The sequence below is a fragment of the Phacochoerus africanus genome, chromosome 3 (genome assembly GCF_016906955.1).
Source record: "Phacochoerus africanus isolate WHEZ1 chromosome 3, ROS_Pafr_v1, whole genome shotgun sequence".
NCBI classification, from domain to species: domain Eukaryota; kingdom Metazoa; phylum Chordata; class Mammalia; order Artiodactyla; family Suidae; genus Phacochoerus; species Phacochoerus africanus.
Genome location: NC_062546.1, coordinates 132,736,953 through 132,763,599, shown reverse-complemented (window position 1 = coordinate 132,763,599; position 26,647 = coordinate 132,736,953). Strand labels below are relative to the sequence as shown.

The 26,647-nt window shown below is 41.6% G+C and overlaps 1 protein-coding gene across 10 annotated transcripts in view; it reads left to right on the top strand.

The window, feature by feature from the left end:
* The window catches only part of RBMS1 (RNA binding motif single stranded interacting protein 1), a 217,372-nt gene that overhangs the window by 103,070 nt on the left and 87,655 nt on the right, over positions 1 to 26,647 (top strand). For 7 of the 10 annotated variants that reach the window (XM_047772723.1, XM_047772727.1, XM_047772725.1 and 4 more), the window contains exon 2: positions 20,763 to 20,938. In XM_047772723.1, coding sequence (XP_047628679.1) covers positions 20,763 to 20,938 — 176 coding nt within the window. The remainder of the gene's footprint in view (positions 1 to 20,762; positions 20,939 to 26,647) is intronic. The other 3 variants (XM_047772720.1, XM_047772724.1, XM_047772728.1) reach the window with 1 other exon arrangement.

Genomic DNA, 26,647 nt, shown 5'->3' with positions numbered 1-26,647 from the left:
TCCTTTTTATAAGGACACCATCATATTTGAGTCTGCCCTAATGACCTTACCTTAACTCTGTAAACTCTTATCTCCAAATAAGGTCACATTCTAAGAGACTGGGAGTTAGAACTTCTATGTATGTGGTTCTTTTTGGGAGGATGAGGGAGAGGACACAGTTTAACCACAACAACCTGTACCAGGCATTCTTTCATCTTGGGCCAAACTCATCAGTTGGGCACCCTGGTAGACCCAAAATAAAGTCACTCAGGACTCATGACTCACTCATGGTCACATTAGCTTTTATAACACAAGTGGTGGCCCCATTACACATAACATATAAGAAATGTTTTATTTTGTTTTTTTTTTTGTTTTTGTTTTTACCTGTAAGATAGAAGATGCTTCTTGATAGAAATAGCTTAAACATGTAAATGGCTATGAATGCGTCCATTTCCATCCATAACCTTCAAGGACCTTGAGGAACTAATTGCTCCATCCCTGATCTGTTTTGCTCAAGTCCATACCTGTCATTCCAACCAAAAGTACTTTCCGTTTTCTTTTTTTGGCGGGGGGGGGAGCACACCAGAACATGTGGAAGTTCTAGGGGTCCATTTGGAGCTGCAGATGCAGCCTACACAGCAGTTTGTGGCAATGCCGGATCCTTAACCCACTGAGCAAGGCCAGGGATCAAACTCGAATCCTCATGGATACTAGTCAGGTTCTTAACCCACTTTGTCACAGTGGGAACTCTCTTTCCTTGCTTCTTGAAGTCTGCTTTCTCCTCCAGACTTTGGTTAAGCTGTCACAAATGGCCATAGAACTCTATCCTCTCATCTTTAAGCTCCCTTTCCTCTCTGTTGGAAGTTGAAGTTCAAGGTCTGCCTCTTCCAGGAAGATGATTTCCGTGGTCTCCCTTTTCTGCAGTTCCTGCGATTACATTAGAGCAGAATCCTGATGTGATGGTTTTCCATCGACCACATCTCAGCGGTGAGGTGGTGTGGAGAAGCAGTAATGCCCTTTACATTCAGAAAGGGATGAATTGCCCCACTCTTCATTAAGGTGTCAGGTTACCTCTGGGGACTTGGGATGGGAGTGAGTTCCTATAGTTACTAGGTAAGTCCTTCGGAACAGGGGGATTCTTGCCCTTTGTAAGTTTGTCTTGAAAGCTGTTATAGAGCTGTAGTTCTATAAGAATGTGAAGCCCTGTTAAAGCTTCTTGAGGCTAATATAAAAATCTAAATGTGTCCGTATGTTCCATTAGAGTGGCCTTACTATTATTATTCTTTCTTTCACTGTTTTTCTTTCTTCCCCTCCCCCCTTTTGAGGGATGTTAAGAACACATCTTGATGGCACCAATTTTTTAAAAAAATATCTAAATTAGTTTTTTCTCTTTACCAAAGGACTCCTCATTATATATAATTGTTGCTTAATTGCTGAATTCTCTCACTTTGGGTGTGTGTGTGTGTGTTTCTCGTTACCAGCCAGATTGTTTGATATTTTGAGCACTTAGAAGCTGTATTTCTTTACAGCATAGTGTTTGTGGAGCATAGTGTTTTATGTGCATATTTGGGGTATAGTTTTGATTTCATGTTCAGGTTTTCTTTTAAGAATTCCTGTTTCCCTACTGTATTCAAAACATAGATTTGCTCAATTAGAATTTTTCAGATCTACCTCAGTGTGTGAAGTTAGGCATACTTACCAGTCCTTATTTCGGCAAGCTTCAGGTTTATCAGTGACTGGCAGTGCTGTGTGTCAGGGAAAGCACATTTCTGCCCCAGTTGAGGTTGTTGGGTTTACAAAAGCAGCTACTTTCTTAAGTGTGTTTGTTTGTTTGTTTGTTTGTTTTTCTGCAAATAGTCACATAAACTAAAGTAAGGATTGAGACAGTTTGTAAAATGATCATGTGTAGAATCGATTCCCTTGCTCTGAATGGGAACAGAAAGATCTTGTCTTGTAACTACTGCAGGAGAGGCACTGTTGAAGGCCTCTATGGGGGCGGGGGGTGGTGCGTGTCCTCTAAGCAGAGGAGTTTACATTTCTTTTGTACCCAGTGAAAAAATGAACCTTAAACTCTCTATGTCTGGTGAGGAGCCACAGAAGTCTCTCACATATGAAGGAGGGTTAGTAAGAAGTGTCAGATCAGGAAACCAGAAATTGCTTGGATCAGCTGATGCAAAAGAGGATCTAGAGGGTGTGACCAGAGAGTGTGCAGTTTTAGAACCAGGAGACGCCTTTTCCTGCAGCCACGTTAAAGGATCAAGTGTCATTTGGAAGAGATGAAAGACCCTGTGGGAAGCAAGGGACAAGATGGCAGCTTCTTTGCAAGTAGGGTTGTCCCAGCCAGGGTGTTAGGGCCCTCGTACCCTAAAGGTTCAGATCAGCTAGCTGTACAGGCCATCTTCCAGAGTAGAAGGGACCAGGGTCTCTGAATTTCGAAGATGCACTCTCTCGGTTCTACCCTTTACATAAGCATTTCTTGAAGTGTGGTCCCTGGATCACTTGGAATAGAATCTCCTGGGATCCTCATTCAAAAGGTAGATTATTGGGCCCTGCCACCTCGCTTTCTCAAATACTACAGAGGTATTTTAAGGTGTCTAAGTGACTGTGAAGCTCGCTGAAGTCTTGAGGACCACTGGGTGAACTGTTCCTCTGAAAAGCCCCATCTTTTGGCCTTTTCGGTGATGAAGAATGAGCTAGCTTATAAAGCAGTGATCTTTTAAGCCCAGGGATGATACAGGCAGGAAATGTAAATGGGTGCCAAGGAGAGAATGACAAATGTATCAGTAACTGAGTCAAAACTGGGCCCACAGGAAAATTGGGATGTATCTCTCAAGGCTGATAGCAAAAAAGCTAATGATGTTCCCTTGGAGCCTTGGTTGGCCAGAGTACTGGAGCAGCTGGGCTCCTTCATTTGAACCATTTTGAGTTCCTGTAGGAAACTGGAAACGGTTTCAGAGGTCAGTCTGTAGTTGTGCTGAGCCAGCTAAGATGCCAGCGCCAGCTATTAACCTCAGGACCCAGATGAAAATCTTTAAAATCCAGGATATAGAAAACATTTTCTTTCCCCCCCCCCAGTTGAATTTTTGCCATGCTATTTATTTATTTTAAGTAACTGCCTGGGATGTATACCTGTGTTGAGGGGGTCAGGAAGGTACCTGCACAGGTAGCTCTGTGTACTTGTTGGGGGAGGATGTGGCAGGGAGGAGAGATTCCTGAGCATCTCAGAGCCCAGATAACAGGTATATGATGGCAGTGAGTTTCCATTTTCTTTTGTTTTGTTGACCCTTCTCTTCAACATCTCTGCTTTACACTCAAAGTGGGCACGACTGCCGCTGGCAGCAGAGATGGGAAAGGTTCCAGGGCTCACACCATTGCGGAGACTCCCCCACCCCCACCCTGAGCTGGACAGCCGTCTAATCAGAAGCAAGCAAAGGACCAGCCCATCAAACAGTGACACCCAGCCCCTTGCACTTTCAGGTGCAGCTATTCTGCCTGCTTAACCACAGTTCACAAAACTTGTCAGTTACTACTAATGTTAGGAAACAACATTTGGTAATTAAAAGCTCTTGCTAATAAAATTTAGAGACTTGCCCACTTTTTAATCTGGCCCTCTGAAGGGAACAGGGCAAAAAGAACCATTAAGATAAGAAAAATAGTTACTATTGTCTCATTTGCCTCAGTGTTTTCGCCATCATTCCCACTTCCCCAACCCCATCTACTACAGCTACTGGCAGTGTTTTGACGTTTTTAACTTCTGTATTGACAAGCATATATAGCTCATTCTCTAGCTGAGGGGTGAAAAGCAGCCAGGAAAGTCAAGAGGTAGGATTTGATAAACCAGTCAGTATCCTATGGTAAAATTTGTTGAATATAGCAACTTGTACACCGCATGGAAAACATGCTTCTCAGTTCTTCAGAAAAAGTCCAGCTGGGAAGAATGGTGCACTGCAGAGAATAACAATTAGTAAAAAGATAGCAGCACACTGGAAGATAGGCACCAGTTAACAAAAGGAGGGTTAATGGGAATAAATAATCATAAAGTCGCAGAGTTTAGTAAAAAAAAGATGGAGGGAAATCACATGCATCTCGCTATGTGAAAAGACTTGGGTGGCTGTTTTGACTGTAAATGAGCATTAGCCAGATGATTTAGCTCCTTAGGGCACTGGTGTCATTTTCCTTACATTTAATAAAATTCCTGTATTTAGATTAAGAAGCAAAATCATCCTACTACATGGGCGTTAAACATTCTCATCCCAAAGTTCATCTCTAAGTTGAAAAATCAGAACACATTTTTTTTTTCCATAGAAACATTGTATTTGGTGCATTGGTTCCTAGGTTTGCCAGCTGAAATGTTTTTAATGATAGTGGGGTTCCCAGCTTAGCCCTGTAGTCTTCTAAGAGAATTTTAGAACTGATGGTGTAGCTTCGTTTCTGAGTCTCTGGTGAGCAAAGGGTTGTCATATGATATGTTTGGTAGAGAAAGAAAATACCTTTCTCACTTCGAATAATCATAGTGAAAAATGTAAATTGGAGCGCCTTGCGCACCCTGCCTCCTCTCTCTCTGAAGGTTGAGAGTAACAAAAGTTAGGCACCTCTAAGGGAATCATATGCACATCTTTAAGTTCCCTTGCTGATGCTCATCTCAACTGTTTTTAGGTGATGAATATTACCACATCAGATCCCAGAAGTTCGGAGATTTTAAAAGGGGACCCCTAACCCACATGCATCTCTAGTTGGAATTTAAGTGGTGAAATTAACCCAAGTGAAAAAGCCCAGGAAGTAAGAAAGGTTCGGTGAGGTCAGCCTTTTGGGGGAGCCTTTCCTGGGGAATGGGTTCCCCCAGTTTCCCCTGCCTTTCATAGCATCTTCCACTTTTGAACCCACAGGGTCATTTTCATTTTCAGTTTTCTCCTTTTTTTTTTTTTTTTTTTTTTTTTACTGTGGCTGTGCCCAGGAGCCTGAGAGTCAACTGGACACTGAGAAGGAGGAACTCATGTAGCTGGTAGTTATTAAGTGCTTCTTCCAAGCTTGGCATTTTGCTGGGGGCTCAGCAGTGATCAACTTCTGCAGTCTTCACAACTACTCTGTGAGCTAGAAAAGACAGTATCATCCTCACTTTATAGATAAAGAGATGAGATGCGAAGATATTAAATAATTTGCCTTAGGTCATTGTGCGTGGCAGTGGCGGGATTTGAATGAGGCAGTCTGATTTTCAAATCCATCCATCCTTTTAACCCTAATTGCTTGACTACCTCCTTAGAGATCATCTAAGCCAAATAAGTTGTTTGTTTGTTGTCATTTGTTGGGAAGTTTAAAGGAATACCATTGAGAAGGATAATGGTTATCATTAAAGATTTAAATTTGGATGAAAGAAGGGGAGACTAGACTTGTTGCATGTTGTAGCAATTAGAAATGGTTTAGAAATAAATTGGGTGGGAGTTCCCATCATGGCTCAACAGGTCATGAACTCGACTATTATCCATGAGGTTGTGGGTTTGATCACTGGCCTCGCCTAGTGGGTTAAGGATCTGGCTGTGAGTTGCTGTGAGTTGTGGTGTAGGTGGCTCAGATCCTGTGTTGCTGTGGCTGTGGCATAGGCCAGCGACTACAGCTCCAATTTGACTCCTAGCCTGGGAACTTCCGTATGCCGTGGGTGCAGCCCTAAAAAGCAAAATAAGAAGAAGAAAGAAAAGAGAGAGAGAAATTGGGCCATTATCTGTCTCATAATGATCCTCACCTTCTGCCCCAATCTCTGTGCCTTAGAGAAAAGTCTTACTTTGGATATGAGGCTGGCCAAGACGACACATAAATTTCTTTCTGGATATAATTTTGGTTAAAGAATTCATTGGTATTATGGCTTAATAGGTGCTTATGTAAAATACTTCTCTATGCATGTTTCAGATACTTAATGTTTAGGAGAAGTAAGGTTAGGAGAGTCAAAATGAGTCTCTAGAGAAAGTCTCCGTAGCGGGTTGAATAGTATTTCCCCAAATTCATTCAGAATGTGAGTTCAGTGGGAAGTAAGATCTTTGCAGATGCAATTAGTTAAGATAAACTCAAAGCGATCAAAGTGGAATTAGGGTAGGCCCTCAACCTAGTGACTAGTGTCTTTATTTGAAGAGGAGAGGACACAGAGAGACACAGTGAGATGGCCATGTGCAAGCAGAGACAGATTGGAGTTATGCCACCTGGTGACAAGGAAGCAGAGGAGGCAAGACATGGGTCCCCCTTAGAGCTTTGAGGGGGCGGGTGGCATTGCCCTGCTGGCACCTTGATTTCCAACTTCTGGCCTTTTGAACTGTGAGAAAATGAATATCTGTTGTTGTAAGCCCCCAAGATTGTGATCGTTTGTTATAGCAGCCACAGGAAACTAATACAGCCATCTCCCACTTATTTTATCTTTAACTTTGGCGTAACTCATGTACATATGTAATGTTGCAATCATCATACGAGTTTGTTTTCAACTTCTTGACACAAACTAATGACATTTAAATTGTATTAGGACAGCAATACTGTTCTTTCACTTTTTTTAGCCTTTCCTTTTTTTTTTTAAGCCATGCTGCAGTTGTGAGGGTGGTGGGCATGATTCGTGATTCATCTGAGAGAATTTTATCAAATTACTCCAGTGACTCCATTAAGAAGTTAGTCCTCTAAATAACTCTCTGCCTTACACTTCTCTAAGGTTAAAAATCAATTAAAAGGATTGGAGTGAAGGTGTCATTTTTCAATTGTGAGTCTAATAAAGCAAATCCTGGCAAGAATGAATAACAACTGCCTGACCAGATGTGGCCATTACCAAAGGCAGGAGGATCCTGAAGTGATTACCTCTTCTTGAAGGTTTATAGTAATTCTGATTAATCTGTTTTGAAAAGACAGATACCCACATAGCTCGTGTATCCAAAGGCAATAAGATTAAGATTATTAGGGCTCATATTTTTCTCTGAATTAGAATTCTCACTATCAATCATAATTTGTCTAGTGTCCCTGGTGGTTTTGAAGTCTAAACTAGGAATTTTAAAAGTCCACCTGTCATGGAGTTGGGAAATTGTTCCAGTGATGCTTCACGTCTGGAGAGGAAATACAGATTTCAGTGAACAGAAGAGATCTAGTTTCAGCTACAAAAAGGATGTAATTGATGCATTTCTCCCCAGATGTTAAACTCCTTGCTGAGACACTTAGGCTCTGTCACCCTCTAGCCCTGGCTAACTCCTCTTACCTCTTTGAAACCCTAGCTGTTCAACAGGTAGCATTTTAAGCCCCACAGCAACAGCAGGGTTTCTAACATGTGTCAGTCTTTGTTTTTTCCCTCACCACGCACGCCAAGCTCTTGGTCCAGGCTCTGTGCTCTCCAGGGTGGGATTATCAGGCAGGATGTGGTGCCGTGTCCTCCAGGGGCTTACAGACCAGGGGAGGAGACTTATTTCTTTAATTCAAACAGAGAAATATCCTGTGAGATAATGTTAAAACTTTTGTTGAGATTACAAAAGGATATATTGAGACAATCTCAAGGAAGGCACATTACCTGAGTATTTTCTAGCCATGTTCCTTCATAGTCATGCGCTACTGTTGGGTTGGAGTAAGGAAGGACATGTCACTAAGTTCCCCAGTTTTACAACCAGTCTCTTGAGCCAAAAACCTTTTAGTTGGGTTTCCCTATGGGTGTTAGAAAGATTATAATAACCATGACATAGGCAAAATATTCTCTGCAAAGGTCATTTTTTTCTAAAGCCTTTATGTAGAACAACTGTATATCAACTGAGGCTCCAATTCATGAGACCCAGTGGCATACCGCTCCTTCGCTCCCACTTCCTTTTCTGCTCTGCTCCCAAGGAGGTTGTCAGACTTTAGTTCACATCCAGACTGCCACCTCCTCGGTGATGTTGGGAACATCTCTTCAACTTCTGTTTCCTTAGTTGTAAAATGATGAAAATCATACCTCCCTTGTTGTGATTAAATGAAAGAATACATACAAAGCACCTAGCCCCATACCAGAAAATATGGTAAATGTTCAACAGTGTTAGTGATCAGTGGTATGCATAGCACTCAGTTCTATAGAAGAAAAAAATGTTTTCCATAAGTTGCTATGGTTTAAAGTGCTGTTTTCCCTTTGATTTCTGCTTATTTAACTATTTTAACAGATTGTCTAGCTGAATTTGATAGTAAGACGATAAAATATTATAGCCCCAAGTATAACAGGTAAATAAATGGCTATACGCCTACCCCCCTCAATTAAGAGAAAATAATGTCCTTAGCATTTTGTCCCTTTCTAGAAAGATAACTGCTAGCAAGCACTTGCATATCAGCTGTTACTGCAAGGTATGGTTGGATTTAGCAATAAGAAAGAAAAGATGGATTAGAATCTCCAGTACAGGGAGCATTTCCATGTGTCTTTATGGGGACAGTAGAGTAAGATAACCTGCCCAACAGTTTAATGGATAAATTCTGGCCCCAGTATTTATAATTTACATATTACCTTTTGAGAACGTATTGAGGCAGGATTAAATTATTTTTCAGATCTCTATCTCCTCCTAATTTGCTTGGTAATGGAAGTTCTCTTAAAAGTAGGTGAGGTTTTAATTTGAACAACTCTTATGTAACTGGGAGCGACTACTAGGTTGCAGAGCAGAGCAAAGCTGTGGCCGATTGGCATCCTCTATGCCCTGAGGTGTGGCCCTCCTTCTCTGGCCTCCCGGGCCAGAGTGTAGAAAAGGCAGCTTGCCTGTTCATTCCTAAATTTTTTTCCATTCTAGAATTTAGACTGCCTGATTCTGATCTTTTAAAAAAGAAAAAAAAAAAGAAAGAAAAAAAATTTCTTCTTAGTTCATTCTTTTGTTGTATGTTCTGATTTTTAGGTTGGCAGAGAGTACTGTTTTGAGATTAAATGTAGTTCAGGATGAGAGTTCTCACTGTGGCACAGTGGGATTGGTGGCATCCCTGGAGCCCTGGAATGCAGATTCGATCCCTGGCCTGGCACAGTGGGTAAGGATCTGGCATTGCTGCAGCTGTGGCATAGGTCGAAAACTGTGGCTCAGATCTGATCCCTGGCCTGGGAACTCTATATGCTGTGACTTGAATTTTAGAATTTGTGATGTTATCTGTATTCAGAAATAGAAAATTTTAAACTGTTAGTTTTCTCCTCCTGCATTTTTTTCTGTTTCAACAAAATGATTTGATAATGCACAAGTTCTCTGAAATGTTCATGCTGCTGCTTCCATTTCACACAGTTCAGAGAGCCTAGGGAGACCCTGGGTGGCTGCAGGCCACACCTGGACCCTTGTTCCTCTTTGCTCTGTCAGGGCAGGAGCTGACAGCAGCATTTGGGCTCTGGCCTCTTTTCTGTTTCCTGTGCTAGCAATGCTCATTGGCTACTTTGGATTAGGTGGGGTAGGGGCAGGGAGCTGGTCCCTCATCACCCATCATCAGGCATGGAGTGTCCCAAAGCCAGTTTCCATTTAGGTTTGATTGTCTTCACAAATGTCTTTCTTTATTGATGGATGGGAAGAGATGCTATTGTTTTCTTGTGCATTGAGAAGAGAAGAGATTTATGAAACTTTTGAATACCTGTCACTAATAAATTAAGTTAATTTGGGTTCATGATTGAGAATAGAAGATTACAGGTTTGATTATGTGCAGTAAAAGATATTTTATATTATAGCGAAACTGAATATAATGGGAGGAACGGGGATGGGAAAACTCATGAGTGACTGAGAGCTGTGCTGCTCTGGGGTGTGTGGCCCCTACACCCAACCCCCCCAAATTCACAGAGGTTTCAGGTCTCCATTCTACAAAGAGCTAGAACTGGCCTCATGTTGGCCAAGGTTTCTTGGAAGAGAATCTTCCTCTGAAATCTTCATTTTTCAGTCAGTTTCAGATGAAACTGATGCTTTGTGATTAACTTCAGCAACAGAAAATAAAAGAGTCTCGAGAAGATTAATAGCTTCACTTGTTTTTTTCTTGAGCAACAATGCCTTGCTTTAAACATAGAGTTATTTTGAGGAGTTCCCGTCGTGGCGCAGTGGTTAACGAATCCGACTAGGAACCATGAGGTTGCGGGTTCGGTCCCTGCCCTTGCTCAGTGGGTTAACAATCCGGCGTTGCCCTGAGCTGTGGTGTAGGTTGCAGACGCGGCTCGGATCCCATGTTGCTGTGGCTCTGGCGTAGGCCGGTGGCTACAGCTCCGATTGGACCCCTAGCCTGGGAATCTCCATATGCCGCAGGAGCGGCCCAAGAAATAGCAACAACAACAACAACAACAACAGACAAAAAGACACAAAAGACAAAAAGACAAAAAAAAACATAGAGTTATTATGAAATAATTTTCAGACTAAGGAAAAGGAGGTCGAATCTGGTTTACATAAATAAACACTGAAACCGTTTTCCAGATTCCGCTTACCACAAAATGAAGTCGTGCTTTAGTTTATCTTTTAAAGATGAGGCGAGGACTTGAGCCTTGCCAGCCATTCGATTGGTTACCTTCCAAGGCACCCAGGCTTCCTAGGCACCCATCAGTCCTGAAGTGATGGAACAGCGGTGATGCAGGGTTGGCTCCAGGAGAGGGGCAGGTCTCCAGACTGCTGGTAGCAGGAGGTATTCTGGCTCAATATACAGGAGAAACCTGATGTATAAGAAAACATGTCCCTGCAAAAATGGAGAAATGCTTACTTGGGTCAAAAGAGAAACTGTTATTTAAGTATATTGGCAAGTTGCTAAGAGCTGGGTTCTCATAACTTTTCGGGCTTGTGAGGAAAAACCAGCTCATCTTAGAGAATTAATATGAGTATAGTCATTGTGAAGCTTTAGGATAAAACCAAACACTGAACCACATGGGGAAAAAAATATTACAAATCTCTCTTTTCTTTCCCCAGTAAGGAAACTGAGGGCTGAAGTTGCTTGGCTGAAGCGAGTGAATTTATGACATACATACGGAGACTAGACAGCCGACCGACATTTCTAGGCATTTTTCAAAGGTTTCTAACCTAAGCTGATTAAATTGCTAGTTAACCCTGAATGTGCTTCCTAGACAGAAAGGTGACAAACTGCTATAATTAGTCTGTTTGGTTGGTGTATCTTCTTGTAGATGGTACAAATAATGGTTGTATTATTCGCAAAATTTTTTATATAAATACAAAAGTAAAAAATGGTTGCACCCACAAGAAATTTTTTTTTAGGAATTTTGAATTATAAATTTAATAGATGGTATGAGTTTCCTATGTTTGTTTTTTGTTTGGTAAGCAAGAAACTGGACGTCTAGCATACCCATGGACATCAAAGTAAGCCGTTAAAATGTGAGGTGTAAAAGAGCCAGTGTCCAATAGGTACTTTTTCTATGATGCTCTATCAGGAGTAGCTTATCAGTTTCCCTTTCTTTAGACTCATTGAGAAAATGTGGCATGTATCGTCATCCTTGATGAAATCCTTGCCTTTTGATAGCAGTGATGACCTGGGAGACTAGTTCTGCCTTGAATTAACTGTACGGTGTTGGACATATATATGCGTTGACTTCTCTGGGCCTCAGGTTTCCTAAAAAGTTACGGGATTGGATTAGATCAGTGTTGAGCAACATTTTAAACGTCAAACCTTCTTGGATAAAAATAAAAATACTGCCCCGACTCCTACTCCTCTCCCATCTCTCGAGATTCTGTTAGACTTTCAGTGAAGAATGATTTGACTGCATGATCTCTGGTTTCTCTCTGAGCTCTGCAAATCAGATGAACACAGGTTTTCATCTCATTTTGTAGATAGATGTAGCTTGAGCCTTCTTAAAGCTGAAAAGGGACCTTTCCACAATTCATCCTCATGCACCAAGAGTACTTGAACATCCTGCCTTTTGCCCCGGCATCACCCAGAGGCTTGGTAGTACTGCAGCATCTGGCTCTCCCCAAACGGCTGAGTCAAAGTCTGCATTTTAACAGTGCTGATATTCCTCTGCACATCAGCGTTTGAGAAGTGCCACTGTTTTTGTTACCCGCAAGTGGCAGTATTAGTGGGTTCTGAGATCAATTTGAGTAGTTGGTTCCAGCATTTCTTATTTAAGGAAATAGATGAGAAAAGATACTCTCAGAATACATTGCATACGATAAGGGAAAATAACTGCTTCACAAAATTTTCGTTTCCGCTTTATATGTCTGTGCCTATAATGTATATACAGGGTTTCAGTCTCAGGCAAAAAGTTAAATTCTATGTGACTCCCAGGCAGAAAAGAAAAAAGGAAGCTGCTGTGCTTTGCAGCCAAAGACCCTCTGTCTCAGAGACAGCCCTCTGCTTACTCCATTCTGTTTCCTCACAGACAGTTATGGAGAGATACATACACAGAGATGCATAATGAAGAGCTGTCCTACAGTAATTATCCGTATTGCATCAGACGAAAACTGCCGCATTTTACCATGAAAAGAAATAACTGGATCTTAGCCAAAAGGCCGAGAAGTGATCATGAAAAGAAGTAAATGTAATCATAAAATTTTTTGAGTTGTATTAACTCCGAAATTTTTCCTGTTGCCGATGTTTTACTTTGGCTGGAAACAAATCACAACCCTGTCAGATAAGATCTAATTTTTTGCATTATTATTATATGGGAAGATTTCAAGTACTCATTCAGTTTCCTGAAAGGACAGATAATGCATTTTTCTCCAGGGGCTAATTTGCAAAACCCATAATACTGCAGGCTGATTCACATGTCCCTTTGCATCTTGGAAAAAAAAAAAATTAACTTGAATAAATTCATTTGGGGTTTTTTGGGGTAAGCTGGCTCATATAATTTTTCTAACTTTTATGTTTAGTTAATCACTTTACAAACTTTCAGGAAGTATTGTTTAGTGTGAAGAAAGTGTATTTTTAAATAGGTAATTTCCATCCTGAGGACTTTGCAATCTCAGCGATAATTCTTTAGTTACAAGAAATGCTAGAAGATACCAACTGTACTGTACATGGCCTTTTAGAAACAGCTGGAAGGAAGTTGTCCACACTGGCGTCCTAGCTCCACTGGGGTGAGACAGGAAATTCAGGGCTTTGCGGAGGTGTTCTGAGCTGTCATGGTAAAGATAACACTGCATTTCTCTTAGGAAGTTTCTTTTTTTCAATCTATTTTGAGTAAAAAGAGTTTGTTCTTTTCCCTTCACAGGGCTCTGTGTGCTCTGTGTTGAGGAACAACATGGGGTGTGAATTTGGAAATTACTCATTTGAGACCCAGAAGGGGGAGAAAAACACTCCACCTGCATTCAGAATCCAGGAGAGTAATTACTCTCATACCTGAAGTTGGACGGGAATTTTTGGTTGACCATGTTGCAATAACTAGTTGTTATGAACTTTCTTTAAAGGTGGTTTTGGAGCTATTGCATGGTGTATATGTATGAAATTATAGAATGTGAAATGCATCTTTCTATACTGATCACCCCACACCTTGAAACAAAAGGATGCCAGGCTATTAACCAACAGAAAGTCTCAATAGGTCAAAGTTATTAAGGTGATTTCAGTTATAAAATTTTCATCTGAAGACCACTCTGGAACCTTGAATACTGTCTTTAAAAGTTTTGTTTTGTTTTGTTTAATTTCCTTCCGATAAGCTCTAGTTGTAATTTTAGGATAGCTTCTGAACTCATAGTACTTCCTCATAAGCATCTGTGATTAAACAGGGAATCTGTGCTTGGCCTGAGTGGTATAGGCAGCCAGGAGCACAGTGCACGCCCTTCCTGTCCGCCAGCTGTGTGCGTAGTGGCGTCAGGGAAGTCTTCCTTCTTGGGTCTGCCCTTCCAACCTCCTGTTCCATTTCTCTGGCTGTTGGTTGGTAGATGGTAGTATCTAGGGACCTGGCTGCATTCTGTCTTGATCGGCCTTAGCTGGAGACAGCAAGAAGCATTCCCCAGCCTTAGACTTTGGAAATGGAAGGGTGTTTAGAAATCACCCAATCTAACTCACTCACTTCCCAGGTAAGGAATTGTGCTGCCCAGAGATGCTGCTCCCGTTACTGGCCATGGCGAGATTGGAATCCAGATATTCAGGTTTTTCCATTCAGTCATTTTTCTTTTCTATATGCCTTTTTATGGAGAGAAGGGGGAAGAAGTTCCTAAGATTTATGTCCCCCACACACTGTTTTCTTCATTTGTCACTTGATTTTTTTCTTTCTCACTATGACTCAGACCATCATGTGTCACATCATATCCATATTCTGTATCAATTTCTGGGTGACCCTACTACATTTCTAGTGTTATCCCCCTGACCCTTCCCCTCCCCAAATATCAGCTTGTCCTAGCATACCCTTTGAGCCAACCAAGATTGGTCTTTTCCCAGGTTTTCATGCAGAATGATCCTTCCCCCCCTGTATCTTTGCTGGCTCTTCTCTTCCCCACACCCACCCCTTTCAGGACTGCCCTTCCTCTGTTTTTAATGGTTTGCCATTAATATTCAGCTCACTCAGCCATCTGCCCCCTCTGTGAAGTTCTGTCCCAGGCTCTTTCATCCCTGATCTTCCTTCCCTTCGTTGAACTCTTATTATTTTTAGAAACCATGCCCTACCACACCATGATATGTGATGCAATTAAGCACAGCTAAGGCCAGGAGCCCACTGCTAAAAGCTTTTCCTTCCTAATAAATGTGCTTTCTGGTGAGGAAGTTTTGAACCCATTTATTGTCTTAAGCCCCTCACATTCTTGCCTTCCAGTTTTCTGGTGAATAACTTATATTTAATGCTTTCAGTCCATTACCTTCATGTTCTTTTTGTTTTTTACAGATTTTTTTTTCTTTTAAGAGAAGTTTTAGGTTTACAACAAAACTGAGAGGAAAGAGTTCCCCTGTGGTGCAGTGGGTTAAGAATCTGACATCACTGCAGCAGCTCAGGTCACTGCTGTGGCTTGGGTTCGATCCCTGGCCTGGGAATAGGAAATACAGAAATTTCCCATATCCTCCTGCCCCCCCCCCCCATGCATTAGTTTCCTCCATTATCCACATCATTCACCAGAATGGTACATTTTAAAATTTCTGTGTAAGTCCTAAATTTGTTTGTTTGTTTTTTATCTGAAGCCTAAGAAAATGATGCTTTATTAATGGACTCAGGTAAAGCGATTTCTATGTAGAGATCTCAACTTTACACACAAGGGTCGGCTTGAATAGATATCTTAGAGAATATGAATTATGAAATCTTAAGAATTTTCATTTTTAAATTTTATTTGAATAGCTAAGCTGACAACATGGACCTCTCTGCTTTGACAGACATAATCCAGCAAAACATATTAGATAATCTGCTGCTCAATATCATAGTTTTAGAAGCTACCAAGTTTGTATTCAAACAAGAGACAGTGATGGTATGAAATCAGTTCATTAACTAACAAGCTCTGTGATTTTAAGCTTTGATATCTTGGCCTTTCGTGGGATTTAACTGATATTTGCCCATTTGTCCTCCTTCCCACATGATGGCTGAGTAAGAACCTGCATGTGTGAAGGGGCACTATTGTTCTTGGTTCACGTAGGTGCTGTCCTGTCGCCTCCTGGCCTACCCGGAACAACATCTGCTTCCTGGATGACTTCTCATCTCTCACTAATCACCTCCCACTTCTCAGCTGTACTTTCCCAGCTCCCTGTGCCAGGAGCTTTATCTTTCTCAGCCATTATTCTTAGCTCCCTTTGAGCCACTCAGATGTTGAAAAGGAAACAAACAGAAATGTCCTGACAGCAGTGAAGTGGGCCCATTTAGATGCCCCCCCCCACAATCCCATAATTCCCTTAAATTATTAAATTTCTTTTACATCTTGAAACTTTTCAGAGAGGAACCAGTATATGGAATTAGGGTAGTACACAGGGCCATTATGTACTTGAGTTCACGCCATGCTTGATATTATATTATTTCCTTGATAATGTCCATGACTTCTGTCTGCTCTTGGACAACTGTAGTGATTATTTTGCTTCTGGATAAAGGAAATAGCTGATGTGTTAAACCTCCCTGCTCTTTGGTGGTTGTGTCTGTCTGTCCCTGTCCTTGTGGGGGGAAGAGGGCGCAGGATGGGGACAGGAACTATGAATTATAACCTTGAGCTATAAGGATGACAGGCTTAAAGAAGACTTGGGGGTAATTAAAAGGCATATACTAGGTTTCCTTTCCCCTCAAAATATATTTCTTAGGAAAGTTACTAAGTGCAGGAGTGACGGCTTCACTATAAGATTGGTCAGAGCACTATTCTTTAGCCTATTAGAAATAGGAAGGAAACAAGACAATAGAACTTACAGTGACAGGTCTTTGTTTTTTATTGTCTCTGCTGAATAGAAATCTACAACAGTGTACGTGATTACTAATATATTTTTAGTTCACATGCCGTTAATTTTGTTTGCCCTTTTTTGTAAAAGACTTTTTAGTCTTGCCTTTATACAGAAGAGACTTCTTAGTGTGCACTGGGGTGAGGGGTGATGTGATAGGAAGGGAAGTATATTTATCATACATGTAGTTGTTGTGTGCTTTTCTTTTAGTGTGGGAGGTGAGTGGACCTTCCTGGTGGGATGGAGGCATCAGAGCCATCCACACAGGAAGTCTTCTTTGAGTGCTGTCCACGCAGGAAACCCTTCCTGGGTGCTGAAAAGCACTGTTCCTGCTGGTGTCCAGTCCACACTCTCTCCTGCAGGAAGTATCTGCTAATATAGCCACCCATCTATTCACTGCCAGTAGTATTTTTCTATCAGTTTAGGCATGCAAATTAAGCCCAGTTAAATGTTATCTTGAAGACTGAATTAGCTTGTTTTCCCTGCTGTTGGATAGACAACTTGTTTACCTGACCTGAGGCAGTGAGATTAGGCTAGAGAAGGCTGAAATAGACCCCTGGGCTCTTGTGGGATGGGTCAGCACTTAGCTATGGTCATTCAGCCACCCAGTTCCTTAAACAAATAGGTTGAATTTATGAAAAATGTCTCATGCTTCATCCAAGGGCTGGAAGGTGGAGATGTTTCCAAATTCTGGGGCAGCTTAGGGGGTTTAGAGGCAAAACATTGAAAGGACAACCAGTCATGAAAATGGAGTTTGGTAAAATGTTGTCTACTTGTAACCTTTTCTCTTGTCTTCTCTTTTTTTAAAATAAAGTTTGCTGTTGTGCTGTTGAGCCACAGAGTTACAGAGTGTAATTGCCTTGAACTGATCAGAGTTAGACTTGTCAGTGTTTATGTTTCAATCTGGGACTGAGGGTTTAATTCTTCACTAGTTAGGTCAAGCCTTCCTAGAGTGGTGACTGATGTTCAGTTGTAACATTCTGCAGCTTTCAAAAATTATTTGCACAGCTTTTTTGTTAATGAAAAGATTTATAAGGGAGAATTTAAAAAACCGACCTTTTTAAAGGTTTTGTTAAAAAAAAAAAAAAACACAAGCTGACTGCTCATTAAATTAACATAAAGGCTCCTTTGACTTTTTTCTTCTTAAAGCATAGCCACCACCAATGGTATTAAGTGTTATATTTCAGAGAAACTTGAATTGAATCATTTAAGTTGCAGGAAGGATGGGCACAGAAAAATGAAGTATTACAAATAGCATATTTGGGAGATAGTGTTCTCAGGCATCATTTCGAGCACAGACTGAAGGCTCTTTCTAGCTTTGTTGTCCAGCAGACCTGGGTTCAGAGTCCAGCCCTGCCACCTCCTAAAAGTGGGACCATGGCACATTACTTGACATCTCCTGAGACTCAGTCTCCTGATGTGCAGAATGGGAGAATGGTAATGCGTCTGCCATATTGGATTAAGCAAGATAATGCCTATAAAGCACATGGCACAGTGTCCAGCATATATTAAACATGCAGTACATGACAGTAATTATTACTGTACCTTATAATTGGCATTAACCTATTTTTAATATTTAGGAGGAGACCCTAAATTGTGTTTGAATTTTCTTCTTTGAATATGTGTCCAGTCTATCAGGATTTAAGTTCTCAATTTCAATGATTTCTAAGAACTTAATCTTTGATCTAAATTGTCTCTACCAGAAAAGAGAAAATTGACAACCTGGACTAACCCAATGCTTCTTCTCTTTAGTCTTCAGCTATGTCTGAAAGTTGCTATTAGGATACATTTGAATTTAAACTTATTCTATATAGCATTCACCAGAGACCAGCCTTCCTTTTTGGAGTACGTTTGGAACCCCTTTCTCCCATCTGGGATCCGAGTCCTTGGAGACTTCTTTCCCCCAGAGAGCAGACTAGCGCTGAAGTGGAGAGGAAGGGGCTATGTAGGCTCCCCACCTGCCTCCCAGAGTGGGCACATGGTCCTGTCATACAAACACAGGCTGGCAAAGGTGTATGAAATCAGCTTTGTAAATTCTGAGATGTATTTTTTTAATTTTTTATTTTTACTTTTTAGGGCCGTACCTGTGGCATATGGCGTTCCCAGGCCAGGGGTCGAATTGGAACTGTAGTTACTGACCTACGCCCCAGCCACAGCAAAACGGGATCCCAGCCACATCGTTGACCTACACTACAGCTCACAGCAATGCTGGATCCTTTACTCACCGAGCAAGGCCAGGGATCAACCGAGCATCCTCATGGATATTAGTCGGATTTGTTTCTGCTGCATCACAATGGGAACTCCTAAATTCTGAGATGTAAATCATGATTGTCCTTCTGCCAAAAATAAATACCTAAATAAAATCATACCCCTCATGTCCAAATACTCTCCAAATAAATAACACCTCCAGGTGTTTCTTGTCACGATGCACATCTGTGCCTGGTACTCCACTTTCCACCCTGGGAAAAGCAGAGGTTGGAGCCAAGGGGTGTGGTCTTCCCAGTGCCTGGTAATTGACATGCTCTGTGTGGTGTCACCCCCTGAGGGTGGGGGTAGACCTGGCCCTTAGCCCCTTTAAGACCCTGCAGGCCTTATCCCAAGTGACCACATCTCCTCCCCTGACTTTGGCACTGAACGCACGAGGTCCAACTGTGAAAAAAAATGTAATTTGTGCAGGGACAGGTTCTTGGTTGTTAATCAGAGGTGATTTAAGAACAACTTGAGTCTAACCTAGTTTTGTCTACAACTCTAAGTTCTTTGTGTAAATCAATGGCTAGGGACAAGTGTTACTTCCCAGCATCTCTGCTCCTAACTGAGGTGAGAATAGATGATGCCTGGCTAATTGCAGGTAGCAGCTCGCAGTTATATTGAGTGACTTTGGAGAAGGAACACAGACCTCTGTGTGGCATGGCCGGGAGTCTGAGGGGCCATCAATGGCAGAGCAAGGGACAGGACTTAGTTTATATCTGGAAGGCAGTTTATATCCCTTAGAGAAAAGCCAGGGATGAGAGGAAAGGATATGAGTTCAACTGCTTATTAAGGGCATAAATCAAATTGATTTGGTAGGATATCATCTCAGGCAGGTTTTATTTGGATTAAGCGGTACTGATGTTCCTGGTTCAAGTTCAGCCTTCATTTGTACATTGACTATTGTTAACCCTTCTTGCAGCTGTGCTTCTGAAAAAGAATCTCTTGAGGTAAAACGGTGCTTGGACTCTGGTTTTAACAAGGACCCAGGTCAGTGAGAAGAAAAATCTGCATAGTATAGGACATGAAGAGATGGTTCTGTGTCCGGATTAATGGGGATCCCAGTGTGTAGGATACTGTGGAGTTAGGGATGTCGTGGCAGAAGCTGGGTGCAGACTCAGATAATCTCTTCTAGACAGTTGAGATCACCAACAGGTGAGCAAGCTTATATTTATCGCCAGGGGTCTGTCTACTTTTTTGAACTCTCTAAAGTGGCATTTAATTGTGTCTTAGATATGCCTGGTTTTCTTGTTTGTGGTAGTAAAAAAATCAGGCTGTAAGATCTGAAACTTTTGTTGAATAGCTGGTGACTAATTTTACATCCTCAAACTGTTATTCCGCATCAGTGATGCCTGGTTAGTCTATTTATTATTTGGAAGATGTGAGGTAAAAATGCTCCTGTCCTGATGTGAGACTGCAGAGTATTTGCCATGAGGACACTTTGGGGTGTGTTTGCTTCCATCTCAGACTGAACCATTTAACTTCTTCAAAGTCACCTATGTGGTCATAGGGACAAAAAACTGTGGTTTCTTTCGATTGGTTAACAATTATCTGGTGTGAGTACATTTTCAGACATTCATCCTAGGTGGCTACTGACTGAAACCACACTGAGCTCTGGTTTGCAAGCTTTACAACAGTTGGGTTGGTTGCTGCCAGGCCTGGGGAGGTTCCCCATTCTGACAGGTGTTAAATTTCACAAGGTCAGCCAGAGCGAAAGGCTGCGGACCCGGGATGCTTACCCAGATGTCTGAAGGAAGCCTCGGGCCTGTCTTAGAAATGGTCAAGTTCTTCCTTATTTGCGCATCTTGACTGAACTCTTTCTTATACATGAAGAGGGATATTTTTTTTTTTAATTCCTAAGACTCATCTCAATAAAATTATCAGCAACTTTCAATCACATGTTCTTCAGAATTTGAAAACCTTTTTAGAAGTCCATTGATTTCTAAATTATGGTGTATTAAAATGTTATTATCACATAACTTTATGCAGATTAGTTGTGAGTCTCAAATGTGTTTCTGAAAGCTTGTGAATCAGATCTTAGGACAATTCATTCAGTTTTAAGGTACACAGAGAGAATATTCCACTGTTATTAATTTCATGTTGAAGGAGAGGGCATTTTGGCAGGCTGAACAGGTCTCTCTTTAAGGTACAAATTAAAATGTATAGATTCAAGTAGTTTAAGATAATCTAGATGTATATCTTGGTAACTTCATCTTCTTTTGGAAGTCACACGGCCTCTGAAGGGTGCTGAATACCTTCTGGCCTGCGTTCTGACGCTGCCCGTCTTTGTGTTCCAGCAGTCCCTGGTCCCAGCGCCCCCGATGGCCCCCCCCAGCCCCAGCACCACCAGCAGTAACAACAACAGTAGCAGCAGTAGCAACTCAGGATGGGATCAGCTCAGCAAAACGAACCTCTACATTCGAGGGCTGCCTCCCAACACCACAGACCAGGACCTGGTGAAGCTGTGTCAACCGTAAGTGGAAGTTGTTCTTGTTGTTTTTAGCTGCTAAATATTTCCTCAGTCATATGGAGGAGTGATATAAATTGTGTTGTGAGAGGTTTAGTACAAGACAAACCTGTGAAGCCTCATTATCAACACAGCGACAGGGTTTCTGTGTTTCAAGTCCTGGGACACTACTTATTTGGTCAGCATTAATGTCAGCAGAACGCCTATGTAACAAAATAAATTGGAACCTTTTCTCAGTAGAATTTGACTTTATTGGCACATGAGAAACAGAATATGAATTATTTACAGACATGGCTGGATCCTTTTGAGGAGTGCTCAGACTTTCTAGAAGCACCTCTGGGGACCCATCATAAGAGAAAATTTGGTTGTCACTAGTTTTCAGAAGAGGAATTCCCATCTAATCTCGTCCCAAATGTGTGTAAATGCTAATTCCAGGGGGGCAGTGGTGGTTTGTCTTCACTCACACCTGTAGTTTTTCGGTCTGGTTATTCACCCTCATCTTCCCAAAGTTCCCCTTCCTCTTCCCAGTGCCACCCTCACTGAGTCTGTGAAGAAATGTGCACAACTGTGTTCCAAAGGGAATTTGCATTATATGCTAATGTTGTCAATGAATAGAATATAAATATGCTACTTTGCTGCAGTCACATTAACTCGCCAAGTAAGAAAGCGCTAATTTAAACCAAGGACCCAGAAGCGCTGTACATTCCAAGGATCATGGTGTGAAGACTAAAAACCTCTATTCATTTTAAGCTATAAAAGCCTACCTATGTAACAGCCTCTTTTATTTCTCCAAAGACAGTCACGGCCCCTTACAAATGGAATCTTACGTAACCATAGAAGAGGATGTCCACTAAAGACTGTTTCCTGTTCCCTGAAAGATATTTTCATTTCTAAACATCTAATTAATAGCATCTTATTTCTGTTATCCCCAGTAAAATGTAAAGATATTACTTCTTACATTAAGGAAAAACAAAACAAAACAAAAAAAACCAAAAAACTATTTGTCAGAACATACGTGGGCAGTGTTTCCAGACTGGAACTAAGAGTAACATCTGGCCTTCCATCAGGAGATGGCGTTGGTTTGGCTCTGTTTTGTTTTTAGAGAGGAGGCTGGGGCAGCAGGCGGTGTTTCATCGGGATCTGGAGAGCTTTCCAAAGGCCGTCGCCCTCGCACCATCCCTGTCCTTTGCCTGTTACCCTCCTGACCAGCCCTCTTGGACTTGGGCTGCAGCCTTTTTGCTTCCAGGGCAGTGAAATAATGCCCTGTGCTAAGAACTATTTTGAAAGCAAATCCAGCCCTTGGGGTTTGTCATGCCTGGCCGGAGTCAGAAGGAACTTTGCCAGGCGCGCCCGGCCCTGTTGCAGCTGTTCAGGACCACAAATAGGCCTTTCGCTATCTTGTCTGCTGCTGCCCTTTACTGGCGTCTTCCTTTGCTTTTGCAGCATAATTACAGGTAGATGGAGCGCCATAAAGTCTAAGGAGCTAAAAATATAACTTTGTAGGAAACGGAAAGACTGAAACTAACCCTCACGTGCTTGAGGTGTAAGAGAAGGAGTCAGGATTTCAAAAGACAAATTGTTCCTCACCTAGTTTTGAATCACGTAAGGTGAGTTTTAACATTAAGGGGATGGAGTTAAACAGCCATAAAATAACAGAGTAATACCATGGTATACATACAGTAAATATGTATTGGAAAAATTAAATCATCTGTCTTTTTTTTTTTTTTCAACTGAATCAAATCATATTCCAAGTGCAGCAGCAGAACATTTAATCATTTTTCCTAGAAAATTCATTCCTTTGTTGTTGCTGGTCTCTTTGATGTATGTGGGTTTTCTTAGCATGTGTAAACATCATTCTCTTTGCTCTTGTCAACAGCAGCAGTAACTGTTTGCCGCTCACCCTCTCCTGTCATTTGCAAAACCCTGGGTTTGATTATTTAACTCTGATGATAGTTTTCTTTATGTATTATACTGAAGCAAAACAGACATTCAATAATAAAGAACTCTCTGTCAGTCTCTGCGGAAAGCTTCATTCCATTTAACACAGAGCATCTAATAAGTCCCAGATTTGTCTTGTTGACAGTTTTGTATCTTAGAATGTAGAGAGAGCGAAAAAGGACATTCTTGTTCTGGACTTAATTGTTTCCAATAAAGAATAACTAGTTGGCAACCTGGAGGTGACAAGAACCTTATGGCAAAGTGACTCATCCTAGAGCTTAAAAAACCCAGTGTACATAATGAGAGATTTTTTTTTTTTTTTTTTGAGAAAAGTTTCAAGAGAAAAGCTTCTCAGAAAAGATAGGTGTAAATTCATTGCTCTAAAAAAGAAAAAAAAATTTAGAAATAAAACTTTAGCCCTATAATGATAGATTGACCCAGTAGGGTAGGCTGAATTGTAGGAGGGGCAACAATTGAAACCAATACTTTGGGTCTCTAAGGGCCTTGGACATTTCTGAGGGTTATTTAACAGAATGGTGGAAAAAGATACCTAGGGATGAACATAAGATTGACTCACTTCCATCCAAGCAACCCACGAAACCTGAAGGCAAGTATGACATGAGGATTATGGACAGGAAGACAGAATGTGTTTTTTAAATTCTACCTCTGTTTGGGATAGAATATACAGATGCTAGAATGTTAGAAGAAATGGCAGTGAAAAAGCAGATGTCCACTTAAGAGATGACAGTGAAAAAGCAGCCTCACCCCAAGTCCAGGAGGGACTCATGACACTGACAAGTGTGGATTAGCATGGTTAAAGGAAGGGTGTTCAGACTGGAGGGCAGCCAGTTTAGGTGACTAGAAGAAGACTAGCATCGAGGACCAGGCAGAGGTGACGGAGGAAATGTCAGTCAGGTGATATGGATTGAACGTAGGTAGATTTTCCAAGCGCGTTTGATGAAAGAAGCCAACTAACTCTAGTTAAATTCTAAATGGTAACATAGGGAAAGGGAATCTTGTCGGGACGTCCTGACGACCCTGGTTGCTGCAACCCTGCTCCCTATTTCTAAAGTGTTATCTGCTCAAAAAGAATCCCTCAGTAAACTGTCACGTTTAGGACCTGGAGCCATCTGTGTGACAGAAAGGACTAATATCTTAACCCTGGACTTTAAGATAGTCTTCATTCTCCCCCTTCTCAAAAAGCAAGCCAGATAAAAAACTTTGCTTTGACTGTCTTCCCCAACAGATTTTCTAGACGGGTAAGGAGGGCTGTTGGTGCTGCTATTTTCCCTTTAACCCTTTGCATTTCCCTTTCAAGTCTCAACTAAAACTGCCCAGCAGCATTTTCCCTCCCCCTAATTTCTTCTGGTTTGTTTTCTCAGTTGTCCACCTCTCCACCTCAACTCCTTGCTCTTTCGATTTCACCTTTCTTGGCCAGTTCCTCTGTAGCCCCATCTTCATAGATTATTCTCTGCTTTTTCCAATTTTCTGCATATTTTCTGCACTTGACTCTCATTAGTACCTCAAGTTCACCATTATCTCCTTCCTCTCCAGACCACCCCTTTTCCACATTTACCCTCCTCGAGTTGAAGCTTTGGAGCAATGTTGGCTCTTTCCCGTTGTCCTGTTAGTCACCACGTCCTGTGGCTTCTGCTTTAGCCTTTTGTCTGTCTCACAGCCAGAAGAATTGGGTAGCTTCTCCCTGCCTCCCTGAGGTGACCAAGTGAGAACCATTTACCCCTGCTGCTGCCCTGCTCAGGTGCCTCCCCATTATCCTTTCTTGATTCTTCAAGGTCAAGTCTAAGCTCACCCCAGCTCCTTCATGCTTTGGAGCACACTGCACTCTCCTTATTTATTGTTATGTGTCCCTGCCTCATGATCAGCATCCATACAGTTCTGTTCTCCAAGGACCTGTTGGGTTATTTAGCAGCATGTCTGTGACAGTGTATGATGTTGACAGCATATCAACTTCACAGATTTCTTACCTACAGTATAAAACCATGATGATCAGGGCGGCAAGATTTTGGTACCCTGTGTTTACCTACCACAGTGCTAGGCAAGTACCTAGTTCTCAGTCAGTAGCCTGTCAAATGGGTAAAATAATGCTTCTACCTTGAGGCTGTGATGAAGTCAAGTAATAGAAGGAAAGGACACAGTTGTTACTGAGCAAATATTAGCCCCCTCCCCAGGCCTAAGCCTTTGTTCTTCAGAATCCTAACTACTAGAATAATTTAAATTATATGTAATCCTGCATTTAAAATTAAGGAGAAAATACCAGATTCTGATCCTGAAAGACAGGAAAGCCAGAGAATAGATTATATTAACACAAACTGCCAGCCTTCTCTCTGTGGGCTTTTTTTTTTTTTTTTGGCCAGGGCGAGGGGGGGCACTTCACTCACAGAAGACTAGTTTCATCCTTAGGCCACTCACCTCTGATTTATTCCTGGTCATAATAATGTAAAATCTTTCATGTGTCCAAATTATTTTTTCTGAAGATTTAAAAATAATATATGGGTTCAAGATTTGGCCCGTAGCTCTTCCTGGTTTGCAGTAGGGGTAAATATGGGATCTCTGTTGGTCAAGGCTGGAGGTTACTGTGGTATTGACAATCATGTGAAAAGATCTGCGTAACTCAAGTGTGTCAACAGTTTATTTTAAAGGAAAAACAGTCTGTTGATATTAAAACAAAATGAGGGATTTCTACTCTTCCCACCTTCTACAGCCTCGCTCATTCCCAAACTAATCCTTGTCAGTTTACTTTTCCCCTTTCATTCAATAGATATCTAATTCATTTCAAAGTGCAGTAAAACATGATTTCTCTATAAATGTGAAATTAAATCTAGCTTACAATATTATAGGCTATTACTAATTAAAAGGAAATATGTTTGAAATATAATGTTTCCTGGGTTGTAATGTCCAGTATATTTTCATTTCCTAGCCCTTTGTTTCCTGTTCTCTGCATGTTTTCCTTATTCTTTTGAATACAGTGCAACTTAAAAAGGTGAAGTAGAAAAGCAAGACATTATCAACAGAGGCAGACATAGAAGTTCCTGTCATGGCTCAGCAGTAATGAACCTAATTAATATCCATGAGGACACAGGTTCAATCCTTGGCCTCTCTGAGTCGGGGGATCCGGCGTTGCGGTGAGCTGTGGTGTAGGTCACAGACGCGGCTCAGATCTGGCATTGCTGTGGCTGTGCTGTAGGCCGGTTCCAATTTGACCCCTAGCCTGGGAATTTACATGTGCCGTGGGTGCGGCTGTAAAAAGAAAACAAACAAACAAACAAAAAACACAGGTAGACATAAACAACCAACCCTAATTTAAGGCAGAATAAAGTCAGTGTTATAGTCAGTGCGGTGTTCTGGGAGGAATGAGAGGAAGGCCTCGTTAACCTTGATGCCAGGGTATTAGGGTAGCTTTCAGAGAGGAGACGACGTCTTAACCTTAAAGGACAGGAAAGGAAGACTTCATGCAGGATGGAAGTAATAGCATCCACTGGGCCTCTGAAAGGGCCCCAGAGACAAGAGCAGGCTTGGATGTTCAGGAAAGCACAAAGAACACTTCTTGGGGCGGAGTTGTCAGTCAGCAATTGTTCCTTCACCAGGGCTCTGCTCCTGGTGCCCTGGTGCCGGGAGTGGAGAGTGTAGTGAAGAGCAGAGAGAGGCCGAGCTACAGTTTGGGTACATCTTGGTATCACTTTGAAGAATAAGCTAAAAAGTTTGGAGTTTACTGTTTAGCTGTGGAAAAGTTGGCTCTTGGAGTAGAAGAAAAGCATT